The 25,283-nt window shown below is 44.3% G+C and overlaps 1 protein-coding gene across 8 annotated transcripts in view; it reads left to right on the top strand.

Annotated features, from left to right (window-relative positions):
- Samd4 (sterile alpha motif domain containing 4) overlaps positions 1-25,283 on the top strand; it is a 222,853-nt gene that overhangs the window by 162,037 nt on the left and 35,533 nt on the right. For 2 of the 8 annotated variants that reach the window (XM_006519627.3, XM_006519628.2), the window contains exons 3-6: positions 5,946-6,095; positions 7,849-8,112; positions 19,219-19,328; positions 21,387-21,473. In XM_006519627.3, coding sequence (XP_006519690.1) covers positions 5,946-6,095; positions 7,849-8,112; positions 19,219-19,328; positions 21,387-21,473 — 611 coding nt within the window. Of the gene's footprint in view, positions 1-5,945; positions 6,096-7,848; positions 8,113-19,218; positions 19,329-21,386; positions 21,474-23,756; positions 24,091-25,283 lie in introns of those variants that run through there. The other 6 variants (NM_001037221.2, NM_001163433.1, NM_028966.3 and 3 more) reach the window with 4 other exon arrangements.

Here is a 25,283-nt window from a genome sequence, read left to right on the forward strand (position 1 = left end):
GACAAGCCAAAGCCTGTCCTTCTGTCCAAACTCATTTCTGGACATTACTTCATGTGAATAGAAATTCTTGGGTGAACCTGGGGGTGGCATGCAGAGTTTGAAATGTAGGGGGAGGGGGAATCCGAAAATATAGAAATGAACCCAGTGTGCACATTTGGAAAAGGCTGGACCAATTCTACTGTCCCTAGAGTGTGCTAGGACACCTGCTTAGATCGTGTCACATGACTCCCACGTCACTGTCTTTGGTTTTGATGGAACTGTACAAGAGGCTCCCGAGTGGATTCTTTCAGAGCCTCTTGATTGGAAACAAGAAATGCAAATGGGAATCTTCTGATTTTTGTAAAATGTCTACATTAGGTTTTGGTCTGACTTAATCCAGGTAATGAAGTTGTGATGTCAACTAGCAGTTATCTGACATAGATTGCCTACAGGGTGATGCCCAGTTTTGCCATTACAGAAACTGACAAGGAAATGTTCTAAAGATGAATGCCGTAACAGAAGTCTGACGGAAACATTCTAATTTAGTTCTTAAAAACCCAAATATTTAAGTGATAGCGTGAAGTCAGAAGCAGACAGGTCTGCTCTGCCCAAGGGCTGAGCCATCTGCAGGTAATAAGAGCAGACACTGTGACAAGAAATGGTGGTGTCAGGAAAGGCTTCTCAAGAAACTAACCCTGCACGGGAACGGTTTCATCTCAGTAGCGTATGAGGGAAGATCTAATGAGCAAAAGGGTAGCCATTTGCCAACTTTGTTGTAATGTTCTCTGAAGCGTTCTCTTCTAGAGTCTTGGTTTGGTTTGGTTTGGTTTGGTTTGGTTTGGTTTGGTCTGGTCTGGTCTGGTCTGGTCTGGTCTGGTCTGGTCTGGTCTGGTCTCCACAGGCACTTTCTCGTCACAAAAAGCATGCAGCTTCTACCCCTGGCTTGCCTGGAACATCCCATCACACCTCTGCTTCGTGGCATGTTCTCTCTTCTTCCCTGAAAAGGAAGTGGAGTTGGGGGAACTTCTTCTGGTGTCCACATATTCTAAGCGTTGGTTTTCTAAATGTTTTGGGCAAGAAGCAGAGCGCACGCATGCAGAGTTGAGGCTTCTGACTGATTGGATGTGCTTGTAACCTGTCTTCTGAAACAGTGGTGGCAACGCATGGGAGTTTTTGCCTAATAACTAATGATCCTTTCTTCTCTTCTCCCCCTACTCACTCAAATCTGTTCATGACCATAAATGCGAGTCCTACTGGGGCTTTTTGCATGATGTTATTGATCAAGTTCTCTTTGTATTTTTCAAAATGTACTCTTGAAATACTGTGAATCTTTTTCTTTCCCAAAGCTTCCCACCATAGGGCCTCTGACCACAAATCCAATCAAAGAGCTCAGTTACCTGATTAATCCAGAGCTCAGTCACCTGACCATTTCGCCCTTGAGTCTCGTTTAAGGTGCTTAGCCTGATTTGGTGGTATGAGCCTTTAATCCCAGCACTCAGGAGTCTGAGTCAGGTGAAGCTCTAAGGGCAGCCTGGACTACACAGTGAGAACCTGTCTCAAAAAAAAGGAAGAAGGAAGGAAGGAAGGAAGGAAGGAAGGAAGGAAGGAAGGAAGGAAGGAAGGAGAGAGAGAGAAAAAGAGAGAGAGAGAGAGAGAAGCAAGTGCCTAGAATTCTATATCCAAAATAGTGTTAGTAGAACTTCATTCTTTAAGTTGGAAATGTCTAGTAGTAGTGCTTAGATACACTGAAACATAGACGATCACTGTGCATGATATATAGATCCAAACCTTTAAGAGAGGGAACAGACCACATCACCCACCTCAGTTTCTTTCACACAGTAGCCTTTCTGAACCGCTGCATGGGCGGAGCTCTTTCTGCTTAAACTTGATGCATATTGACCAACCTCCTTCAATAAGACTTCCAAATAAGGTGTTTTGTGAGTCCTGACGTGGTTTCATCAAAGGCTCTCCTGATGCTCTAACTGGGGTGGGAGGTCAGCTCTAGGAATAATTGTTAAAGTGCAACAATAAGGGGGTGAGGAACAATAAGGGGGTGTTCTTCCGTGAGCTTTGACACACGTTAGGATACACATGTCACCTGAGTCCTAGGGATTCCCTTTGGGACCTTTCCATTTGTGAAATAAGTTAACATCGTTTAACAACATGCAAATAGTTGGGTTCCCATTCTACCTTTTCAATACCTAAATTAGGACGACTTATATTTTGTTTTCATTATATATTAATCATACATAGTAAAGTATGTCAATGACTTTTTCATGTAAGTATGTATATATACATATATAAATGACCATATTCTACCATAACCATCTCTTATAAAATGATTTAATTTTTATAGCTTAATTATGCTACTGGATTACATTCTAATACACAAACATCTTGGAATTCTAAGTTTTAACGAAGGGGACCTGGAGAGGTGTCTTAGCAATTAAAAGCACCGGCTGCACTTCCAGAGGAACTGGGCTGCATTTCCTGCACCCACATGGCAGCTCACAACTGTCTGTAACTCCTGTCTCACAGGACCCAATGCCACCTTCTGGGCACTGCACACACAGAACACAGAGACATACATGCAGGTAAAGCACCCGTACACGTAAGTAAGATAAATGGACAAAGTTCAAAGTTAACAAATTTCTGTGAGAAACAGGCAGCTTCTTGAGTTTAAAATGTAGGTAACTAAAAAGCTGAAAGCTATCCCTGGGTCTCTGCACTCACAGAACCTAAGCTTGAGTGAGAACCCAGGTTATATGGTCAGACGGGGGAGGACCTCCTTATCAGTTAGATAGGGGTCCTTATTGCCTTATTGGAACACAAACATCCAACATCCCCCAGCACTCCCAGTGGTAGCAAGAGAAGTCATGGCTGATTTAAACTTGAGGGAATCACAGAAAGTTCTCTGACTGTTCCTAAACCGACCCGGATTACAGAGGAAAGTGTCTCTCGACAAAGAAATGAGCAGTCACCACTGCCGATTGCCAGCGCCCTAGGTTAACCTACAAAGGAACTGGATGAGTTGGTAATTCAAAAGGTTGAGGTCCCATTAAAACAACAATGCCACTTCAGATCTGCTGAGGCAAATGAAAACAAAACCAAAAATAACGACACACCTAGCATAGATCTTTTTTTTGTTTATCATAGCCATCTCAAATTAATTCCAGAATTGTCCAGGTGCTCATAAAAATCAGAGACGTCATTTCACCCACTGATGGGGGCCTGGTGAGCACAGGGATTTTCAGGGGCTCATGCCTCTCAGTTTTGAAATTACTGAGTAATGTCTTTCTAGAGACTTCTACCTCTCAAGCGTAAGGAGTCTGTCCTCATAAAAATGTCTTTTAAGTCACAAATCACAAAACAAAAAAGAACTGGGAAGTGTGACCCATAACAAAAGGCCTCCGTTAATGTTAGGACAGGGTTTCCTTGTTCGAGTGGCACTGTCAGACCGTGGCTCACGGTCCTCAGACCTGCCTGATTGCAAACCAGAGACATAGCAGGTCCAGTATCCTACACCTGCCTTTCCCTTCTCACTTCTCTGCCAGGAGGCAGAAACGGAAGTTCTACTTAATATTCTCCAACAAGTCCTAAATAGGCTGAAATTTTTTCTGCCTGAATTTTATCTCTGTAATTAAAAATGAAAGCGAAGTCAAAGTTGGTTAAAGGAAATGAGAACTAAATCTGAACGCTTAGGACAGACTCCACGGACAGCAGTCACATACTTCCTTTCCAAGGTGTTCAAAGAGGGTCACATCAAAGATGTTAGGAGATGGGAAGAAAAATCACGAAGTAAGATGAGGCCAGAGAAACTGGCTGGCCCCAAGTGGCATAATGGAGTTTGTCCTAGGGTCGGGACACCCTTGGTGCTGCCATACAGCTTAGCTGCTATAGCAGATTATTGTTAACTGCTTTTTTTTGCATATTTCAAATAGACGTACTCAATATGTTCTGTTTCTTTTCAGGTCATTTGAATTTATAAATGTTCCCCAGGTTATGACGTCCCAATGGCCAGAGTATGCAGGGCTTCTTGTACAGACGAGTATAGACTTCAAATTTCTTATAGAGATTCCTAAAACTATAAGCAGAATTGAACCCATACTATATACAATCCCGAGTTGTCATTTCAGTGATTCAGGTACAAGGAGTCGTGATTGTGCTCCCTAGGACAGATTTTAATGTGGGTTCTCATATGACGAAGCCATCCCACCGCACGCTGCCTCTCCTACGCTGTTGTCAGTGTCACAGATGCAGCATAAATTTAGGGCTTCCACTCAAGTAGAATTTGCCAATTCCTGATCCCTGTGGAGGTTTTGTAAAGGCACACTTCATTCTGCAGCATTTTAGCATGACTCTGAGACAGCCCTCTGAAGCAATCATTAGCCACTGGCCACCACACAGCAGTCAATAGCAAGTGCATTCTAGAGCCTCTTGCCAGAGTCCTTCTAGGGCAGCTACCACCAGCCAGACTAGAAGGCTTCTTATAGCTTCTCATGGTCTGTTCTTACTGATCTTCCATCCTGACTCATAAGCATATAATGTTTAATTATTATTATTATCATTATTACTAATTAGTCTTAGTATTTCCCCTGAACGTCCATATCTTCTCTCCCTATTGCGTCACTGCTTCAGTTGAGTTCCAGAAAGAAATGCAACCAGGGTGCCATGCCAGCCACCTCATTAATCCTGTAGCTGTGTACCAGTCTTATGCCTGTTTAAAACTGATGTTACCCCCTTTGCCACATTAGACCTGATTAACCCAGAATAAGAGCCAACAACAAAGAGCTAAGACCTAAAGGTTTGTTTTCACCCCTGAGTTATCTCTCCACTTCAGTCTCCTCTCTACAAGAAGATAGACCTGTAGATATGCCTCGGTGGTTAGAGTACTTGAAACTCTTGCAGAGAACCCAGGTTCGGTTCCCAGCACCAATATCTGGCATCTCACAACACCCTGTAAATCAGGTTCCTAGGGATCCGATGCTGTCCTCAGGCCTCCAAGAGCATCAGGCATGCACAGGATGCAGGGACATACATATGGACAAAACTCATACACATAAAATAAAAATAAATCTAAAAAGAAAAGATTAAGAAGAGAGGCCTGCACAGACTGTGTCTCTGTTCTTCTGGGAAGAAGAGGGAGTTTGCCCAGAATAGTCTTCCTTTGGTTTAAGTATGATGTTCAACACAGCTGTAAACCCCCAACCTTCTCCAAATATCAGAAGTTTTGTGTAAGGTTCTATGCTTGGCTGCCCCTGCAAGATGACTTCAGAGAGACCTGAGTGTGGGCAGCCCTAAGGATCAGAGGGTTCCCTCTAAGATAGAGAAGAAGTGGCCTTTGATGGAAAGTCACCAGGAAAGGGGGCCCTGGCATCTTAACTACAAGTCATTTATTAGACAGAAGCAAAAGCCAAGTTCATGCCCTCTCCCTTCTGACTTCACTCAAGCTCAGGAAAACAAAAACAGTTTTGTAAGTGTCAAATCCCTATAAGCCAGTTCAGTGAGGAAAATATCTACCTCTAGTCCTAATCACCAGTGGCATTCTGGGACACTGGCAGCTTCCCACGCACGCCATTCCACCAGGAGTGAGCGGCAGCGTGGATTTTGAGAAATTTTTAGGTCCAAGAAAACAAATTGGCTCCATTCAATAATGTAATTCAGCTACTACATACACATTATATTAATCTGAGCATCCAAATTAAAATGAGGGGCCCACGAGATGGCTCAGAGAGTAAAGGCACTTGCTAGCAAGCCTGACAGCCTAAGTTCAATCGTTGGACTCACAAGTAGAAGGAGAGAACCAACTCCTACAGTTGTCCTCCTACCTCCACATACATGATGTGGTATATATGTGCATACACATGTGGACACACATCCTAAGTAAATACCATACTAACAGCAACCATGAATCGTGAGATGTGGATATTGCTTATTAATTTTGTGATTGCCTCTAAACGTCCTAGGTACCACAGGTCCCACCTCCTCTGGTCAATCCCTTTTTGGCAAGTCCTATTCTGTGGTTTCAAACTCACTTGAATTCCAGCTGTGCAGAGGGAGCCCCATCTGGAAATGTGGCCATACCTGGCCAGCACCATTTGAAGTCCCCACCAGAGGTACAAAAATGCATAGCTGAGCCAAACTGTTCCAGTGCTCAGAGGCTTCAGACAAGTCTGCCCAATTTTACATAAATGCTTAGGCAGGCATGAAATGAATTTTCTGGGTGTCTAGCTTTTCTTTCTATTGGTTTCTCTCTTCATTTTGTTGCTGTTTTCTATTTACTTATTTTTGTTTTGTTTTGTTTTTCTTTTGCCAGTTCTTCTCCAGTTGGAAAGAAAAGTGCATTTTCCAGGGAGCCTTTTCAAATAATCTATTCTTTAATCTAGTGAAAAGGCAAACCTGATAGGATCTTTTTTTTTAAGTTGTATTCACATATGTTTAAGATAGATAAAAAAAAATCCTGTGTCTTCAAAAGAATCTACTCAAATTAGAAATTTCCTAAGTAAATAAGTCAAAAGCACCTCTACTCACCCCCAACATAGTCCTTCTGATTGCTCCACTTCACACACAAGGTCAAGTGGAAACATTGACCCCCAAAAGTATTGAGCCTTGTTGCTCTTAGAGTGTTGCCAGCTCACCATCAGACCATACCATTATTGTCTCAGACATGCTTTTTGGCAAGTAAGTGGGGTCATGTTAATCACTTGCTCTTGTCTTTATGTAGGTACCATCCCTCCAGAAATGCAGTCTAAAAGCAATACTGTCCACTATTTGAGTCATCTGGTCTACCTACTGTACAACACAGAGAGTTCTTACCAGTAAGGAAATACATGGCTAAAAGTAGGACAGAAAATGTCTCACTGGAGGGGTTAGAGCTGGAGGTGGAGTTTAATGGCTTCCCTGGAAAATGTTTAAAAATGTATATGGCTCAGTTCCACATTAGTACAGCAGCAGTCAAAATAGACTGAGGGAAAAGTTATGAATAGTCTTATTTTGTAAAGTCACTTTACACACCCATCAAAACCAACCAAGGGTAACATCGGCTCCCTCAGCATTGATGTTGCTTAAATCCCTCCTTTGAATGCCTTCAATTTAATTTGGCCAGTTATGTGCATTTTGTTGCTTTTTCCTAGTTTTCTGGAAAATAAAAAAGGAGCCATGCAGAGGTTGTCCACTGTGTGGAAGGACTAACCATGCTTACTGGGAGCGCTTTGGTGGCTTCTGAATGAAAGCCTTGTTACCTGAAGGTGTTTGCCAGATAAAATTTGACATGAACCATGAGGGCAAGAGAAAGAATTAGCCCTTTCAGCATGCCTGCCAGTGCCCCATACCCTGAGGTCGCGTCAGGGCTGGCTTCCATCCTTGAGCCCCACTCAGAGGTGACAGTTTCTTGACTCCTGTTTAGACTAACTAGTTCAGCTTCTAGATCATCCCTGCAAAGATTCCCCAATGGTGACTACCCCGCCTGTCCCTTCAAGCCCTCCATACTGATGTGGGTAAAACATCATGCTTAGTGTTTAAAACATAAAATTGCCCAACACATGTTCTTTCCCCCTTGGTCAGATGGCCACTTTCAAGCTGTCAGCCTTGCCCACTGTATAGGCTCATTGCTCCAAAGTCTGATTTGTGGGTTTGAAATAAAGGCAGATTCAAACTCACAAGACTAAGACCAAGCAGGTCCAGGCAGCCTCTTTTTTTTTAACCATGCAGAGGATAGGATAGTCTTAGGCCTGATTCAGCCCACTATGCCACCAGTGGAGTGTAAGAGTAGCTGTGGTATCTCTTGAGGGTTCAGAGGTATTGTGGGTTATTCTGCGTCCCAGGCTAAAGTGGGGAGAATAACCTATTTCATTCTATTTTTTTTTCCAGTTCTCTCAGGCCAGGCACACCACAGCCCTTTGAAACGATCTGTGTCCCTTACCCCACCCATGAATGTGCCAAACCAGCCTCTAGGACATGGATGGATGTCTCATGAGGACTTACGAGCTAGAGGACCTCAGTGCCTCCCATCCGATCATGCCCCCCTGTCTCCACAAAGCAGTGTAGCCTCTTCAGGAAGTGGTGGGAGTGAACACTTAGAAGATCAGACCACTGCTCGTAACACATTCCAAGAAGAAGGTAGTGGTATGAAAGGTGAGTGACCACATGAGGAACCGAGAGGCCCTCCCTTGGTTTGGAGTCCAAGGGGAAAGAGAGGTGGTCAACAGGAAAGAGGGAGCCCAGCCCCTCACCTTAGGCTCCTGCATTCAAGCCATGCCTTCCAGAACTCCAGAGCTGGCCCTGGAGGAAAGGCCTTGGAAAGTCTCCATCCAGCTGATAACAATGTTAGCTGGTAAGACAACAACCAGGCAGGCTTTGGGGACAATGCCAAGGGCAGGCTCTGAAAGTGCCCTTAAACTGCCATTAATACACAGTCCTGATTTTCTATTTCTGATCCTAGATCAGTGCTCAATGATCACTTGCCCCCACCCAGAACCTAGAGCAATAGAGGTCAGCATCTTCTTTTATGTTTTCTATGCACTGACTCTTGGACAATGAGTCCTGCTAGTCTGGATAGGGTCATCTGAAAAGATGCTAGGCTACTCCACTTCTACATTGCTATGGCCAGGGACCTGTAACTAATTCAGAAAAACAAACCATTGACCTTTTATTACTTTTTATTTCCTAATGCAGAATCACAATGATATTTCTTTTTATTACTCCATTTTTGGTTGAAATCTAAAGAAATCTTTAAGCTCTTCCCTCTGCATCTGCTTCAGGGACATTAGAACCATTAGTGTCTTAACCCGGGTAATACATTTGCAAGTTGATGATAAAGTCCTATTGTGCAACCTAAATAAATGTTCCTCCATCGCCTGTCAATGGACCCTATCCTACAGATCCTCCTCAGGAGAAAGAGATTTCCAAATTACCAGTGATGAGCTCACAGAGGACGCATGCATTCTGTGTTTTTAGATGCCAGTTGTTAGAGGGATAGAAGTCCTTAGGGGAAGATGCTCATCAGAGACATGCCGATAACAATGTTAATGAGCGAGACAATAACCAGGCAGGCTTCTGGGACAGCACTGAGGACGGGCTCTGAGAGGGGCCTCTATGCTGCTGTTAACACACAGTCCTGAGGTTTGCTGTTTCTAATCCCATTATAAAAGAGTCTCTTGACCTCATCCCCTCCCAAGATAGGAACCTGGCACAGAGTGTATGCCCACATCTTCTCCAGTGCCAGGTCTCAGAGGGAGCTAAGTTGAAAAGTGGAGTCCATCAACTTAGGTGGTGAGGCTGGCCTCCAGTCTTCCTCTGAGCAGTCAATGGTTATGTCTCCCTATCCCAGCCCCTCCCCACAACAGGCATGTGCTGAGACACCCTTGGAAGTAGGATGTGTCTTGAAGTTTTCCTGTGGGAATACACATGAGTCTTTAAAAACAGCTGATGCTGAGGGTCATTTTGGCATACAGGGTGTATAACCCTCTTCCACAGGGCTCTGGGGACTGCACCATAATTTTGGAGGATGGGCAAAACCTGTTCCCAAGGGATGCTACATCCAGGTGAAGTGTCTAGACATCCTGATTCTGGGACAGTGTATGTTGTTCCACTGGTAACACAAGAGAAGCATTGTTTGCATGTTGAGCAGCAAGGTAGACCCTGAGGAACGAGCCATTTACTTGGAAGAATGCCGACTTCACTGCCTGGTGTCTCAGCATAGGCTTCCTCCCTTCCGTTTAATTTTCCTCTTATTTCCTCAACTTGTTTGGAGGGCCTAGACACACTTAAAAAATCTCTCAAAGTAGATAAATGTGTGCTCTCAGGATTCTAAGGTAAGAAGTGGATAGAGATGATGTATCAATTTTTAAAGAAATATGAGCAAAGGGAAAATCGAAAATGAGTATCCCACTGGTTTGGGTTTTGTTTGTTTAGTTTTGTTTTCATAGATGTTAAACACTTTCTAGAACTCAAGGGTTATCTATGGATACGCTCCTTTGACTCCTTTCTCTTGACTTCTTGAAACTTTGTCAATCACAGAATCACACAGACAAAATGTCACATCCCAGAGTTTCATTCATTTTGGAGCACATAGATACCAACATAAAGAAGCTCTTTGGTGGCTGGTGGGAAGGAAGGACCTGCCTTCTCCGTGTGCCTCTGCCTTCTTTGATCTACTGAACTTACCTTTCCCTGAAGAAGTGGATAGAGATGTCCACGCTTACAGACACTAGCAAGGAACAGTGGGAAAGTCAAGGGAAGGGACAAAACTGATGATAAAGAATTCTATTTATAGGGAGAATACGTGTTCAATTCAACTGACAGTGTCAGATGGTAGAAATGTCCGAACCCCAAAACACTAGCATTCCAAAGTGACATAGGTCCAGTATTTGTTGAACACAAATGTTCCATATCCAGCCCTATTGTAAAGTAGCTTCCAAGAACTCCTTTACTCAGGATAGCCTATTAAAATTCCATCTAAGAAGCAACCCTTAATATACCAATCCCAAGGATCTGTCATTTGATCTCCAGGCCTAAGAGCAGATGATCTTATAAATTTCCAAATCAATTTCCACTTTCTGAACAGTGGAATATGGAGTCGACGGATGTGAATCTGAGAAGAGCCTTCCTGTGGACCCCCCATGCTTGCTTTCCTGTGCCTTGGGTCCCTTGGCAGGAACAGAGACACTTGGGCCATCACCAAATGACTGTTTTTCTAATTGGCAAATGTCTGGTCTGCAAGAAAAAGGAAGCTGGAGTAGAATTTGGAAGAGTCCCAAATCCTCTGGGTGTATACATCACCCTCACCTCACATCTTGGGGAAAAAAATCAAAGCCACCATGATTGCATTCATTTTTTCTAGCCACCTGGTGTGCAGGCTAAAATCGTAGGCTTGTTCTTGCCTATTTTCTCATCTGGACAGACTAGCCAGTTTGGCCACCATCCTCCCTTGGGAACATACCTCTTGGGTCAAGCATACAGAATAAACCCTTAGAGGATTAATTGCTTCCTCCTAATTCTCTGTGCTTTGCTTTTTCTAGTAAACACTTGTCCTAGTAGTTTGAGTTGGCTCTATGTAATAGGTAGGGATTCAGGCTAAAGGGAAAGCATGGGATTGAATATCCACTAGAAGCCTCAAACAGCAACCTGAGCCGGAATATGGAATTTTCCTGTTACCAGTCCCTAAGGAGGCCGCTCCTTATAAATGTCTGGACTAACTGTGCTGGCTATGGTTTAAATTCAGGTCTCCATGTTCTTTTGAAAAGCTTCACTATGACTTATCTCAGGGGAGAGACTCTTGATTCTAAGTTGGTACTCAGTTGTAATATCCCTCATCCCTGGGTAGCTGATGAATTGAACGCACTCTCTTAGCTCATATCTCAGGTGGGAGAGAGAAGAAAGTCTTACGTTACTAAGTCATTTCTTTCCTAGAAAGAAGGCAGCCTGTCAGTGGAGGAACAAATCTGTCACTCGGTAGCATGGTGAGCCCTCCGAGGTGATGCAGTTAACACCTAGAGGTTTATCAAGGGGCCAGGGCTCCTGGTATGGCTTTGGTATGGGGGTGAATCCCTGGCTCACGTTCATACTCATTAGGAGACAGAGGTGAGGAGTCTTCTAGGTCTAGGAGACTCGCGTAACCCAGTTACCTGATGTGAAGACTGCTGTGGGAATATGATTTCTTAAACATTTGTCCTGGCTTGAGACAATCACCAAGAGCAGCCCTAATTCAAACAGAAGGGAAGTCTCTAGGAGGATGAGATCTGGATCCGAGCCTTAGAGTATGATTACAGGTCAGCCAGAACAGATGGACGGAAGGAATTCTGTGCCGAGGGAGCGGGCATTGTGAACTTGTGTGAGGTAGGGGCACAGCCCACGACTGGAGTGTACAAGGCACTGCAGAGGAAGCTCCTTGACCTTTAAAAGGATTGTGCCTTCAATTCTGAAGTTGTTGGAGGAATTTCTAAACTAGGACCACTCGATTAGATCTGCATATTAGAAAGGAAGCCTTCACAGCGATGTGTGCAATGCTCATGAAAGTAGGAGAGGGGACTCTGGATATGAAAGCCAATGGAGAGATGGGGGCTATTCAGGAATAGGTGAGACGAGTGAAACTGGACCAAGTGTCAGTGAGAATGGAGACCAAGGAGTGTGACACAAGTCCTCCATGAGAAACTGAATTGTAAAGACTCTGTGACCTCTGAATGTGAACAGTAATGAGCAAGTGACTTGGTGACCACTGAATGTGAACAGTATTGAGCAAGTGACTTGGTGACCTCTGAATGTGAACAGTATTGAGCAAGTGACTTGGTGACCACTGAATGTGAACGGGTAGCATTTAGAATGGCCCCTAGGTTTCTGTCTGGGACACCTAAAGAGAGATGTCCTCTATGGTACAGGGCCTATGAGAATTAATGAGGGACAATTTGCCACAATGGTAAATGTGGCAACCTTCAGTGGTCCTGGGAAAGTATGCAAGTGCTCAGTGGACCCCACATGGGCACCGCGCTCCTGCCCTGCCCAGCGGGGCAGTTTCAGTGTTATGCATGCATGAAAGGGTGTTGGGAAATCCCTCTGGAGGATCACATGCCAGGAGTGGGAAAGCCTGAGAATTTGGCTGTAGCAAGAATGATTGCCCGGATGAGGGAGTAGAGATTGGTACTATATGCTCTTGGTGGAAGTTGTAGCTTCTTTATCGCAGAATAACATCAACTGGGTATACTTGTGACTTGACACTTCCCATTAGCACAGAAATATGGAGATAATAGAACTTGATGTGTTATGTGTGTATAGACATAATAGAGACAAAAAGGGGAAACTCCTGGCTGCAGTAACCTTGACAGACACACAGTTGATAGGAATAAAGAAGGCCATTGACTGTGGGAAATGTTTGTCTTTTCAAGGGAGTCTCTCAGCTGGAACTTGAGTAAACTTTTTCTCCACATAGCAAATAAAGTATATTGTCTCCTAGCAAATAGCTGGCTTAGGATTTGTGGTCGTGTTTGTAGTGTAAGCTTTTGAGCCTTGGCCTCTCTCAGATTGGAAGTGAAATTATTTAGAGGTGAGCTCTGAGAGAGAGGGGGGCAGGGGAAACTGTGAGAAAACCTTGTAGAAAAGATTTTTGAATTCAGCACCTCTGAGGGTCGTCAAAGTCTGAGTGATGGAGTGGGCAAGGTTTGACACCCTAAGTAGCTGGGACACTTTTCAGATCAGCCATCATGGAAAATGATTTTGATTCAGAAAGTTGCCTTTCCAGGTGCTGTGTTGAATGCATTTAACTAGAATAAATCCAATGCTCTGTGTGTGTGTGTGTGTGTGTGTGTGTGTGTGTGTGTGTGTGTGTATGTTTTAACTCTGTAATGTCGACATGTGACCCGCACTGCACAAATGGGTCCTCATGGCCATGGAACTGTGCTAATAGCTTCTGATAACCTAAGACCTCTGATGTCTTTAAGCAGCAAATCCCAGGACTCCTCGTAGTTCCTGAAGGTCTCAGGATTTCTAGCCTGCACTCTTTTCTGAGTGTGTATCACCTTCATCTGGGACCTTTAAGAACCTCAGCTTCCCTTTAGCAGTACAAAGCATGCTTTTTAAAGACAGCACTGTGGAGTGTTGTGGTCAAAAGAAGCATTCAAAAGAAAGTTAGTTCACTGTTTGCATCTAAGTCTTTGAAGTATTTTACCTCACATTCATGTGTTCAGAGAAAGACTCATGGTATGTCCCCATGAGAAGGGAGCCCTCCTGAAACAACCTGGATACTCCTCAGGATCCAGGAGTTTCCCCCAAGAGGATCTGGCTTCTGAGGACCCAACAAGGGTGCCTCCGCCCTTTGCTCAGTGCCTAGAACAGAACTAGGCTCACTGTTCTGCTCTGACCAAAAAATAAAGACAGCCTTGATGGTATCACTAGACGGCTGCTCTTCATTCTTGCAGGATTTGCTTTCTTTCTGACCTCAACAGTGAGGTGTTAGTCCCTCTGCCCCTGTCCTCTGGTTTTCTTCTCTCCCTCAGAGACCAAGGATGCAAGCCACATCTTAGAGAAAAGGCTGAGATCAGCCTAGTGCTCTGAGAGGAATAAGAGTTGATTTCTGTCATCAGGTACCAAGAGTGCCACAAATACGCTCTCTAATGAAAAACTGCTCATCCATGTTTCTCTCTACTAGAAAAAGAGCTACCTTCATCTCTCCCCCTCCTTTGCCTCCCTCATCAGCTTGTGCTCATTTGAGGCTGGGTGACTCATAGCGTGTTGACCTGGCATGAGAGGCATAATAGAAAAGCAGCCCAGGTTCTCACTGAAACCCAGCTTCCATGTGAGCTAAGGACATAACACAAAATCTCTCTGTAGTTAAGGTATCCAAACTTTAAAAGGAGAAAAAAAGTGACATAGTGTAAAACTTTGATTCCATTGCTGAAGACCTACGGGTGTACATAGCACATATGTAAGATAAATATGTTACCCAAAATGGCCAGGCGAAGATAAACCAATGTTTCCTGCAACAGGAGCTGGAAGGGGCTTCGCAAGGCCTCTTATTATGCGTATAGATGATGGTGCTTGAGCCCTCTCTTCCTAAACGTCTCCCCTCAAGGCTTGCCACCCCAAAGCTTCACCATGGCTCTATTCTGGTCTCACTCAGTGTCCCTTGGCTATGTGACTGCATCTACTTCCATGACAAAGCCAGCAAGCATGTGTGTTGACAAGGCTAGTGGTTCTTCAGCTCAGCCTTCTCCCAAGGTCTTAGTCTGCTGGCTCTCTACTTGTTTTCCCTCTCACCAAACTTGAACCAAAGGAGCCATCTTCAGTTCCTTTGTTTCCATCCCTCCCTACTCTTCCTGACGTCCCAGTACCATCAGTTTGTACCCTTTCATCCCCCTCCCACCTTCCTCAAGTCCTCCTCAAGGTTTCCTAAGCTCACAGGCTGGCCTTTCTCACAGACTCCAGCTACCTTCCCATGACCAACGTCATCCTTCTAATATATCACCTAGGTTTCCAGTGAGCAGATTTCAATAGCTTTCCATCGCCCACAAGACAAAACTCTACTTTCCTTGTTTTGACATTTCATATTTCAGGCACCTGACCACCTGCCTATGTGTCCCCACTTTGTCTCTGTTTCCACCATTCAACAGGTGTTTTCTCTACCCTAAATGTCCCCATGGCTCTGGCTTTTGCTTCTGTTGTTCCTACTGTATGAAATGGCTTCTACAACGTGGTTTTCCCAGTGGACTCCAAGCTGCTGGTCTTCCAAGCAGTGGGATGTAAGGAGCTTCCTCCAGCTACCTTGGCAAACCCAAGTGTTCTTTGTTCTGCACTACCACAGGATTTGGGTATTCTCGGCACTTAGACTGGAACTATTATAATTTTTGCACAGGATTCAGTCATGCTCTCTGGATCACAAATTCCTTGATAACAAGAACATGCCTTCACAGAGTCTGACATGAACAAATGGCATCTAGTAAATGTTGAGTAAATAATATTTCCTCAGTTGGCAGGGAATTCCCCCGTCATGAGTATCTCTCTCTTACACCCCATGAGAGGATGTCTCTCTAGCTTGGGACCTGCATTTCTATATCCAACAGAAGCAACCTAGATGAAGCTAAACAATTGTACTCTGAAGACATATATGCTGAATTTACATTTCAGCTTCTCTGCCAGACTCTCTGCAGACTCTTCCAACCATAGCCACAGCTTTTCACACAGAAATGAGGAGATCCAAGCTGAGAAGTTCAAACTGTTTTCAACATTGCCTCCAACAGACTGACATCTAAGCTTTTCTCGGAGTTCATCCCTGGCTAACTTCTTAGAGAATCCAGCAACCCAGCCACTGGAATTCTTGCATGTAGGAATGAAAGTCAAGACTCTTCTCCTGCTTATTTCCCACTTAATGGAGTTCTTTTTAAATCTCTGGCAAGAGAAAGTCTCTCCCCTACCAACCAGAGAGGGAATGGTCTGTTGGCTATGTTTTTCTCTGTTGTTCTTTTGGGATTCATTGTTGTTGTAGAGACAGGGTCTTAATGTATAGCTGGGAGGTTGCATTCCTAAGGACTGAGATTTCTTTCTCACTGCTCACCCATCCTCCCTGCAGGAAAGAGAGGTAGCTCCTTAGATACATGGTACTGAGCTAGGCGCTGTGCAAGTAGGCTGACCTCCTTAAGGATGTACAGGTTGAAGGAGCCTACATTTCCCACGAATGTGTCTGGAAATAAGTCTTCAGGAAGGCCTAGTTCATCCTGTTGTGGAATGGTTGTAGGAACCTTTTCTAGAAAAACTTCACCCTCTGACCTGCATTTTGAAGAAATGAGTGAGGCCAGACCTGCCTATTCCAAGAGACCCCAGTTGTCCAAGTCACTTTCTAGAAAGGAACTAGCATTTAGTAAGCCAAGAGTTGCCCCTCATGCTTCTTGACTTAAACTTTGCAACATGTCTGAGGAGTTTATTTATCTTACCATCAGTGGATTTTGCATGATTAAGCTTTAGGGCACTTGGTTTAAAGGAAGAAAGAAAGGAAGGAGAAGAAGGAGACAGAGACAGAGATGAAGAACAAGAAGAAGAAAAACAAGGAGGAGGAGGAGGAGGAGGAGGAGGAGGAGGAAGAAGAAGAAGAAGAAGAAGAAGAAGAAGAAGAAGAAGAAGAAGAACAAGAACAAGAACAAGAACAAGAACAAGAAGAACAAGAAGAACAAGAACAAGAACAAGAACAAGAAGAACAAGAAGAACAAGAAGAAGAACAAGAACAAGAAGAACAAGAACAAGAAGAAGAAGAAGAACGAGAACAAGAAGAACGAGAACAGGAAGAAGAAGAATGAGAAGAACAAGAAGAACAAGAGAGTTCATGGAACTGCTCCATCCCTTTTGTGATGCATTGAATCAAAGTTTAGCACTGGATTACCCAGACTTCTCTGAGTCTGACCATTGTGTTTTCTGAGCAGTGGTTGGGATTTTTTTTTTAAAGATATGAATGGCAGGGCGTGGTGGCCATGCCTTTAATCCCAGCACTTGGGAGGCAGAGGCAGGCGGATTTCTGAGATCGAGGCCAACCTGGTCTACAGAGTGAGTTCCAGGACAGCCAGGGCTATACAGAGAAACCCTGTCTCAAAAGAAAGAAAGAAAGAAAAGAAAGAAAGAAAGAAAGAAAGAAAGAAAGGAAGGAAAGAAAAGAAAGGAAGGAAGGAAAGAAAAGAAAGGAAGGAAGGAAAGAAAAGAAAGGAAGGAAGGAAAGAGAGAGAGAAAAAGAGAGAGAGAGAAAGAAAGAGAAAAAAAGAAAGAAAGGGAGAGGAAAGAGAGAGAAAGGAAGAAAGAGAGAGAGAAAGGAAGAAAGAAAGAAGAGAAAAGAAAAGAAAAGAAAAGAAAAGAGAAAAGAAAAGAAAGAAAGAAAAGAAAAGAAGAAAGAAAGAAAAAAAGATATGAATGGCAAACACAAAACCTGGTGACCAAGTGATCAGAACACCAGAGCTGTAGTTAACCTGGCTACCGATGTCAACCTATGGTTACCCTTCTCTGTATAAGTGTTACCACTGTTTCCACAAAAACAAATAACTGACAGAGAGTGAAGTCTGGTAAAAGGGCTCCAGGACATTATATCAGGAAAAGTACCAGACTACGGGCTAGCATGTCCAGAAATGGTGATCCAGAGGTGGTTTGTGCTGAAAATTATGGTAAGAGTTAGCACTGTGTACCTGGAAAAGCCTTGCCTGAGTTTATTTAATGATGGTCCCAGAGGGAATCTCTTTTGTCACAGTAGATTGAAGACCTTCCAAGCAAAGAATGGAGTAATTTCTAGCCTGAAACGATGGTTGGTGTCTGTCCTTAACTGAATGTTCAGTTCTAATTCCCAGAAATCTTCCATCTTTGCTCTGCACAAGATCACTCAGCAGCAGGCCAATGATCACCTGCTATGCCTGACTTTTTTTTTTTTTTTTTTTAAGGAGACCAACCCTGTCCACACTCCCTGAGCCTGGGTTTGGTTTTCCTGGGTTTGGTTTTCCTGGGAGGCAAACTGTCTTCCATCAGTCCTGGCTATCTACTTTAAACATTGGAAAACCCGAAGTTCCCACCTATATTTGAATGTGTGTGGCCGGCTCATCAGTGCCTCAGAGTAAACCACTTTATAATCTTGTGACCAATATGATTAGCAATATGATGATGCCCTATAGAAAGTATGAATGATACTTACCCAGTACCTTGGAATCTCAAAATACTCTCAATCTCTATTTACTTAGCTCTATGGCTGGTGATCTCTGTAGTCCTTGCTGCAATGTAGCTAAGAGCTGGGCTGCAGAAGGACCTGAGTTCTAGACCCCACTTGACCACATTCTTTCTCTGTGATCTAGACTTAATGGCACAACGCTGCCATCTGTATGGTGAGTAGGGTTAGGGAAAGATGATCTCAGGTCTTATCAGCTCAAAAATTCTGACTTGAGACTTTGGGTAAATGATTTATTTTAGTTGCAATTAGCAAAGTAATGATTCAGTAGCTCTTCAGTCCAGTAATTTTCTGAACTCTAAAACACCATGCCTGGGGTTTGTTTCAGTTGTACCTTGGCATTTCCTTTATCCTGGGATCTAGGCAAGGTTTGGGTCCTCCGTGTTGTGATGTTTCTTATGGAGAAATGACTGGCAGCTATCCCACAACAGTGGTAATACTGGTAGTCCAGGATGCCCTTTATCCCACAGGGGGCCAGGGAAGGTGAAAGAAACACCAGGCAGGGAAGTTATGGAGTACAACTACTGCATATGGTTCTAGCTTCTAGAAGTAGCTGATATAGCTTTCGGAGATTTATACTAAGTTTCAAAAAAAGAAAAATAGTGTCTTGAGGGCACAGACTATTGTATCTACTTTGGGCATTTTCTAAGTCAGTTCTTCCCAAGACAACAGTAAGTTGGCCCAGCTAAAGCAGAGGCTCTTTGTGTTTTACTTTATTGTGATGAATTCCTTTGATACCTTTAAAGGAACTGTAGAAAACTAGACACACACACACACACACACACACACACACACACACACACAAGTATTCTAGGGAATTCCTGTTTCTCCTGAAATACTTAAACCCCAAGTTAGCAATGCCTGGTCTAGGTAAACTTTAGGGCCCAGTGGGGTTGCCAAGGTTAGCCCTAATCTGTGAGCCATCAGTTGCTACCTAAGTTAAGTAATAACTTTTTCTTTTTTTCCCTCTGGCCATCGCCCTTCCCCCTCTCTGCCCTCCCATCTTTCATCATCCCTTCTTGCCCCTTTCATTTCTCCTTCCATCTCTTGCGCATCTTGCACCATAGATGTTCCAGCTTGGTTAAAAAGCCTCCGCCTGCACAAGTACGCTGCGCTCTTCTCGCAGATGACTTATGAGGAAATGATGGCCCTCACTGAGTGTCAACTGGAGGCTCAGGTATGTGCCTGAGGGGCCCCTTCCCTGAGACAAGGTCTTGAGGTTCAGCATCAGACAGACCTTGTCTTAGATGCAGAAACAGACCTTATCCACTCCATAGCTTGCCCGGATCTAGGAGCTGCCTGGTGCTGGCTGGTGTCCCACGGTGAGTAAACTAGTTTCTTGCCTTGGCAGTTCAGTGGAAGATAAAGACCAGCAGGCAGTCACGGGCCAAGGCAAGGGAGAGGAAGTTAGGAAAAGACAGAGCCAAGTGTACCTTCAAACTCTGGGTGCTAAGGAAGACCCTGTGGTACTGCCAGGTGTGGTATCACATAAGTGTTCCCAAGAGCTTTCCCCTGGCTCTTCTCTTTCCTCCACCAAGCCAAGACTTGTTTGGATAGGGACAGATTCCTCGTCTCTTTATCCAGTCTGGTCACACATCCACTAACTTCTAACTGGACCAGCCAGAGGAAACACTAGCCACTCCGGGACACTCTTCCAAAATCACTCACACTGTCTTAGTTGAGATCAGAGTAAACTGTTTAAAATACATTCTTCTGACCACCCCAAATGGCATGGGCCAGTGAGGGCGGCTAAGTTATCCAGGCCTTAGAATTTATTTCCCTTCTGAAGTCATAAAAGAACAGAATCTCCCCTTCCTTCTTAAGTCTCTCCCCACAAAATCTGAGGGCAAACACCCATCAACAGCACCCCAGAAACCATTTCTGCCATGCCAGGCTCTGGCCAACAGATCTAATGTGTGTTTTTGTTTCTCTTGTTTAAAATGCTATTTGCATTTTTTTTTCAAATTGACCCCAGTTTCCTTTGAGCGACAATTCGAAGAAACCGGTGGTCTAAATGAGTTAATATTCGTTGCACAGGAAGGAGAGATTGGAGCATGTGGGGCAGGGCCTGGCTGCCACATGGCTCCCCACTGACCTCTGCTTTTCCTGTACTTATTCAGTGCCCTCAGATCCCCTTCTGTAGGCCTGGCTAAATACCAGGACTGAGAACAAGACAAAGCCCAGAGTCACTGCACACTCTCAGAGAATGAAAGGCACTAATTTCAACTTCCTAACATTTCTCCCACCACTGCTTGGATCTCAGCTGCTGCCTCGGACCCCAGGGTTTGACAGGAACTATTTGAAAGAGCAATCTGTGTTTAGGTCAAAGTTGAGAGAAAAAGCCAACTCATCAGTTGTTCAGATTTTTAAAAAGAGAGAGAAAGTCCTGCCAAGGATGGTAGCGCTAGAGCCTGACCCAAACTTTTACAAAATAATTGAATTCACTGGATCCGAAAAGTACAGCAAAACAGAAATATATCCCCAGTGCTTGCAAGGGCAGAGATGCCCCTGCCACCCTCTGCCCTTCACTAGTGAAGGAGAAACTCTAGAATGGTTGCCAGGGAACAGAGATGGCCAGAACGCTGCATTAGAGACCTGCTTAGAAAAAAGGGACCCTTTTTACTGGGAAGTGTGTAGCGACTACAATCCACAAGATTCTAAGGAAGTCCCCCCCTCCCCCTGACTGCTGTGGCCAGTTTAAAATAAAAAATCCACAACTCTGCATGCTTACCTAGAGTGAAGTAAATTCCACTTTTCATAATGGAAAGGAAAAGGATGGTCGTAAAGGAACAGAATTCCCCTGTGTGGTGGTTGGTGCACATGGGCGGTACTGGGCTTCACGTCCTTTGCCCCAAGAAAGCAAAAAACAACAATACTGCAGTCTCCAGAGAAACCAAGAGGGACTGAAGTAAGACAACCTGAAGACAGGAGTGTCCTGAACAAAACCAAAAAGGTCATTTAACATGGTGAAAGTGAAGACATCTCACACTGGGTGGGATAATTGGCTGTTATGTGGCTCTCTGTCTTAAAGGTCATGGGCAAACTGGTAGCCAGACGGAGTTAGTATATTGACTAAAAAGGGTTTTGAGTCAGTGGTAGCAACAAGAGAGAAATGTATCCTGGCCTGTCTGTGAACATGTAGGAACAAAAGACTAAGTAGAGCCCAGCCTCTGAGAGCCTCTAAGCTGATTCCTGAATATGTTATGTTCTAATATATTGTTGCATCTGATTACAGAATGTTACCAAAGGCGCAAGACACAAAATTGTAATCAGTATTCAGAAGCTCAAAGAAAGACAGAACCTCCTGAAGTCTTTGGAAAGGGTAAGTGAGCAATGGGCCCAGGACACATTTCCACCTTCCTTGTGGGAACACAGACTAAAGGAACACAGTTTAGAGTGTCACTTACTAGAACATAGGGTGCCATGTGACTTCCCTGTCTGTCAGAGAAAGGGAAATGACCAATGTGAAGGTTCCTGGTCACCCATGCTTCCTTGGATCCTGATGCTATAATGAATTAAGTCCTCTGGGTTCGAGCTGCTGGTGAGCTACTGGGTTTGCCTTGGATGAGCTTCAGAAGCCAGTGCTCGCTCTGCTCTGTCCATCACCTCAGTCTTGGAGGCAACCACAGAGTCTGGTAAGTTGTCCTACGCACAGTAACAGCAGTCACAGAACAGCGCATGAAGTGCTGATGTGCCTATGCCTGCTCTCTAGCGCCCATGTCTGGATTGAAGAAAGAAATCCAGGAGGGGCAAACATCCACGGGTTCACTATAGGTTTCACGGGGGATAGAAAGTATTGGCACAGATAGAGTTGGCTTTAGAGTTCAGCTTAAGCACAGGATCTATCTCCATGACTCAGACAGGAACCACTACAAAAATGTGTAACGCCAAAACCAGTCCACAACTGTGAATCCTGACACCAGCCGGCAGTGATGAGTGAATTATGGGTCCCATGTTCCTTCCTGTGCTGATTTTTCTCATGGAAACAAAAAGATGCCTGCAGACTAACAGTGGTTCCTTGTTTGTGAAGCTACCTGTTTGCTCTGGTGTGGAGAGCAGTTTCCAGATGCCTGGCATCTCGCTATAGATTGTGAGTCTGAACCTCTTAGAAACTCCAGGGAGCCTTCAGGGAGGGACAGAGTACTAAGTGAGGCAGGGCTCTAGCAAGTTCCTAAAGCAGGTGACTTAATGGAGTGGGAATGTTTTTATAAGTTGCTCACAAAGATATATGTGCACTTAATTATATGTGTATGTGTGTGCGCGTGTATACTGTTAAGTTGCATTTAATATGTAACATAAAACATCATTTATATTTGGAAAATATACATATAGTATCAAGAAAATTCTTTTTAAATCCTTTTGGGCAGATAGGTAAGAAGTGCTCACATGCTCATCCTGATTAAAGAGCGTTCCTAGCTAAAGGGATCTGCAACCCTATAGGTGGAACAACATTATGAACTAACCAGTACCCCGGAGCTCTTGACTCTAGCTGCATATGTATCAAAAGATGGCCTAGTCGGCCATCACTGGAAAGAGAGGCCCATTGGACACGCAAACTGTATATGCCCCAGTACAGGGGAACGCCAGGGCCAAAAAAATGGGAATGGGTGGGTAGGGAAGTGGGGGGGAGGGTATGGGAGACTTTTGGGATAGCATTGGAAATGTAATTGAGGAAAATATGTAATAAAAAATATTTAAAAAAAAGAGCTCTCCTAAACAAAGGGAATCACACATTTCGTGCAAGCTCTCCACCTAAACCCGAGGTTTGGGTGTTGTTCTTAATTTTATGCTAAGTCCTCTGCCAAGCAGCTTGTCTAACGGAGTGATTATGGCTATTTTTAATCTAAGAAACTGTTCTCTTTTGGAGAACATTCAAAAGGCCAATTTACCCCGTGTCCATTGGAAACTATAGAAAGTGTTCTGAATGAAGATTATGTTGTAAGCCAGTTCATTTCTAGAGCATCCTTTAAGAATTCATTAACAGCCTCTGTGGATGAGAAAGCAGAGCTCCCTCTTGCCCTCATCCTTGAGCTGACATACATGTACCGTATGTCTGTGTGTGTGTGTATGTGTATGTGTGTCTGTGTGTAAATGTTTGTATGTGTGTCTGTATCTCTGTGTGTGTGTGTGTCTGTGTGTATGTGTCTCTGTGTGTCTGTGTGTACGTGTCTGTGTCTCTGTGTGTGTCTATGTGTGTGTCTCTGTGTGTGTCTGTGTGTGTGTGTATGTGTGTATGTGTCTCTGTGTGTCTGTGTGTGTGTCTATCTATATGTGTGTCTCTGTGTGTGTCTGTGTGTGTGTCTGTGTGTGTGTGTGTTACGAGGGTCATGTTCTTTTGACTTGGTGTCAGTTAAGTCAGGGATGCTCTGCTTTCTAGAGTTATACCTATAATTACATTGACTGTACAACAGTGCTTCCACCATGGTTTCCTGAAATGGAAAAGATAAAAAGATGCCAAGCTCATTGTCTTTGACTTCCTGGAGAGAGGAAAGCCATGCCTTTTGGATGGCTGCATTAAGCTGACACCCTGTGTTCTGATACCCTGAGCTCCGGGCTCTCCCTTCACACTACACATCCCTGAAGACTGAGCCCCCAACTCTCTCCTTCGATCTCCTGAAATCTTTCCTGCTGTTTTAGGAAGGGAGCTGTTACCTGCTACTACTGGTGGCTCAGAGACTCAGCTAAAGGCATTCTCCCAACCCCAGCTGATGGCACTGTTGGAATGAATGGTCATCACAATTCCCCTGCCTGCCTCTGGCATTCTTACCTCACATAGAACCCACATTTCTAAGGAGATGGCTGAGACCCCGCCCATAGCTAGTTCATAATCCGAAGAAGCTGCTGACTACGTGCCCCAAGCCCTTCCGTTCCGCTACTGAATGCTTGCTGAACAGATGTTTGGACGCACTTTGCCCATCCTTGCAGGTTAACTGTGAGTGGTATGTGGTTCCTGGCCCTGGGTAGCTTGGAATGTGCACCGGGACAGAAAGATATGGTAGCTACTGAGCACACAACCCGGGGTGATGGTATACCATCACCAAGGCCAAAGAGAACGTCCTTAGACACCTGGGTAGAGGCTAGATGCTGCTGGGGGCAGTCAAAGAGACCACAGCTGTTTTGATGGGACCTTAAACCAAAACAGAGACAAAGAAGGAGGGGATGCAGAGCCCCTGTAGAGGGAGTCCAGCAGTTGTTAGAAGGTTTGGGTCATATGCTCTGGCGTTTGAGCACGTATAAGTCACAGGACTTATTGGGGGCCAAAAGAGGAAAGGAGTTCAGTTCGTTGTGGCACCTGTGGGACACCAAGGTGGAAACAGCAAGTCAGTGGCCAGAAAGCAGATTGGGAGTTCTAATGTGGCAGGTCATGAATGGCCCAGATGGGAGAGAATTGTAGGTAACTGGAAGTGGGTGTCCCCAAGAGTGTGCTGAGTTACAAGAGCTGAAGAACAGCCTCTAGGGTGTGCCATCAGACGGGACCTTGTGATAACAGAGGCTGGGCTGTAAGCCCTGCCTCAAGGGACCAGAGAGGGAACAGAGCAATCCCAGTAAGTTCTCTGAATGTGCCATGAACTGTGAAGACCAGACATTGCCCCGATCGGCTGGGCACGTCAGCCAGAGTGAGAAAAGGTCTCAGGAGAACAGTAGAGATCAGAAGCAGAAAGCCTGACATCACCTCATGACTGTATGATGAGGCATAAACACAGATCTGTAGGCTTCATGAGTTGTTGGAAAGGCAAGGAAAAAAAAGGAAATTCAGAATGGAAGAGATTTTTTAATATTAATATTTAGTAAGAAAGTGTCTCCATGTGCTTTTACACATTGACCCTTTTCCAAACATTCCCAGATTGTGAAACTCTTCCATTTTCTCAGCCTACAGCCTTGATGTCATCAAGGATCTAGGGAGATGCGCGCACGCGCGCGCGCACACACACACACACACACAAGTTCTGTTTATTCCTATTCAAAGAGAGAAAACTGCGTCTCGAATGTCTACGCCTTTTCTTCACACAGTCTAGATCTTGGCCTTTTGAGGTTACATCAGTCAGTGATCCTGTTTTTTGAAACTGCTACAGAGAAATTATAATTCAACTTGATAGTATTGAGTAGTAAATATTTCTAGGTAATAATGCCA

Source organism: Mus musculus, chromosome 14, assembly GCF_000001635.26.
Source record: "Mus musculus strain C57BL/6J chromosome 14, GRCm38.p6 C57BL/6J".
In the NCBI taxonomy this organism is placed as follows: domain Eukaryota; kingdom Metazoa; phylum Chordata; class Mammalia; order Rodentia; family Muridae; genus Mus; species Mus musculus.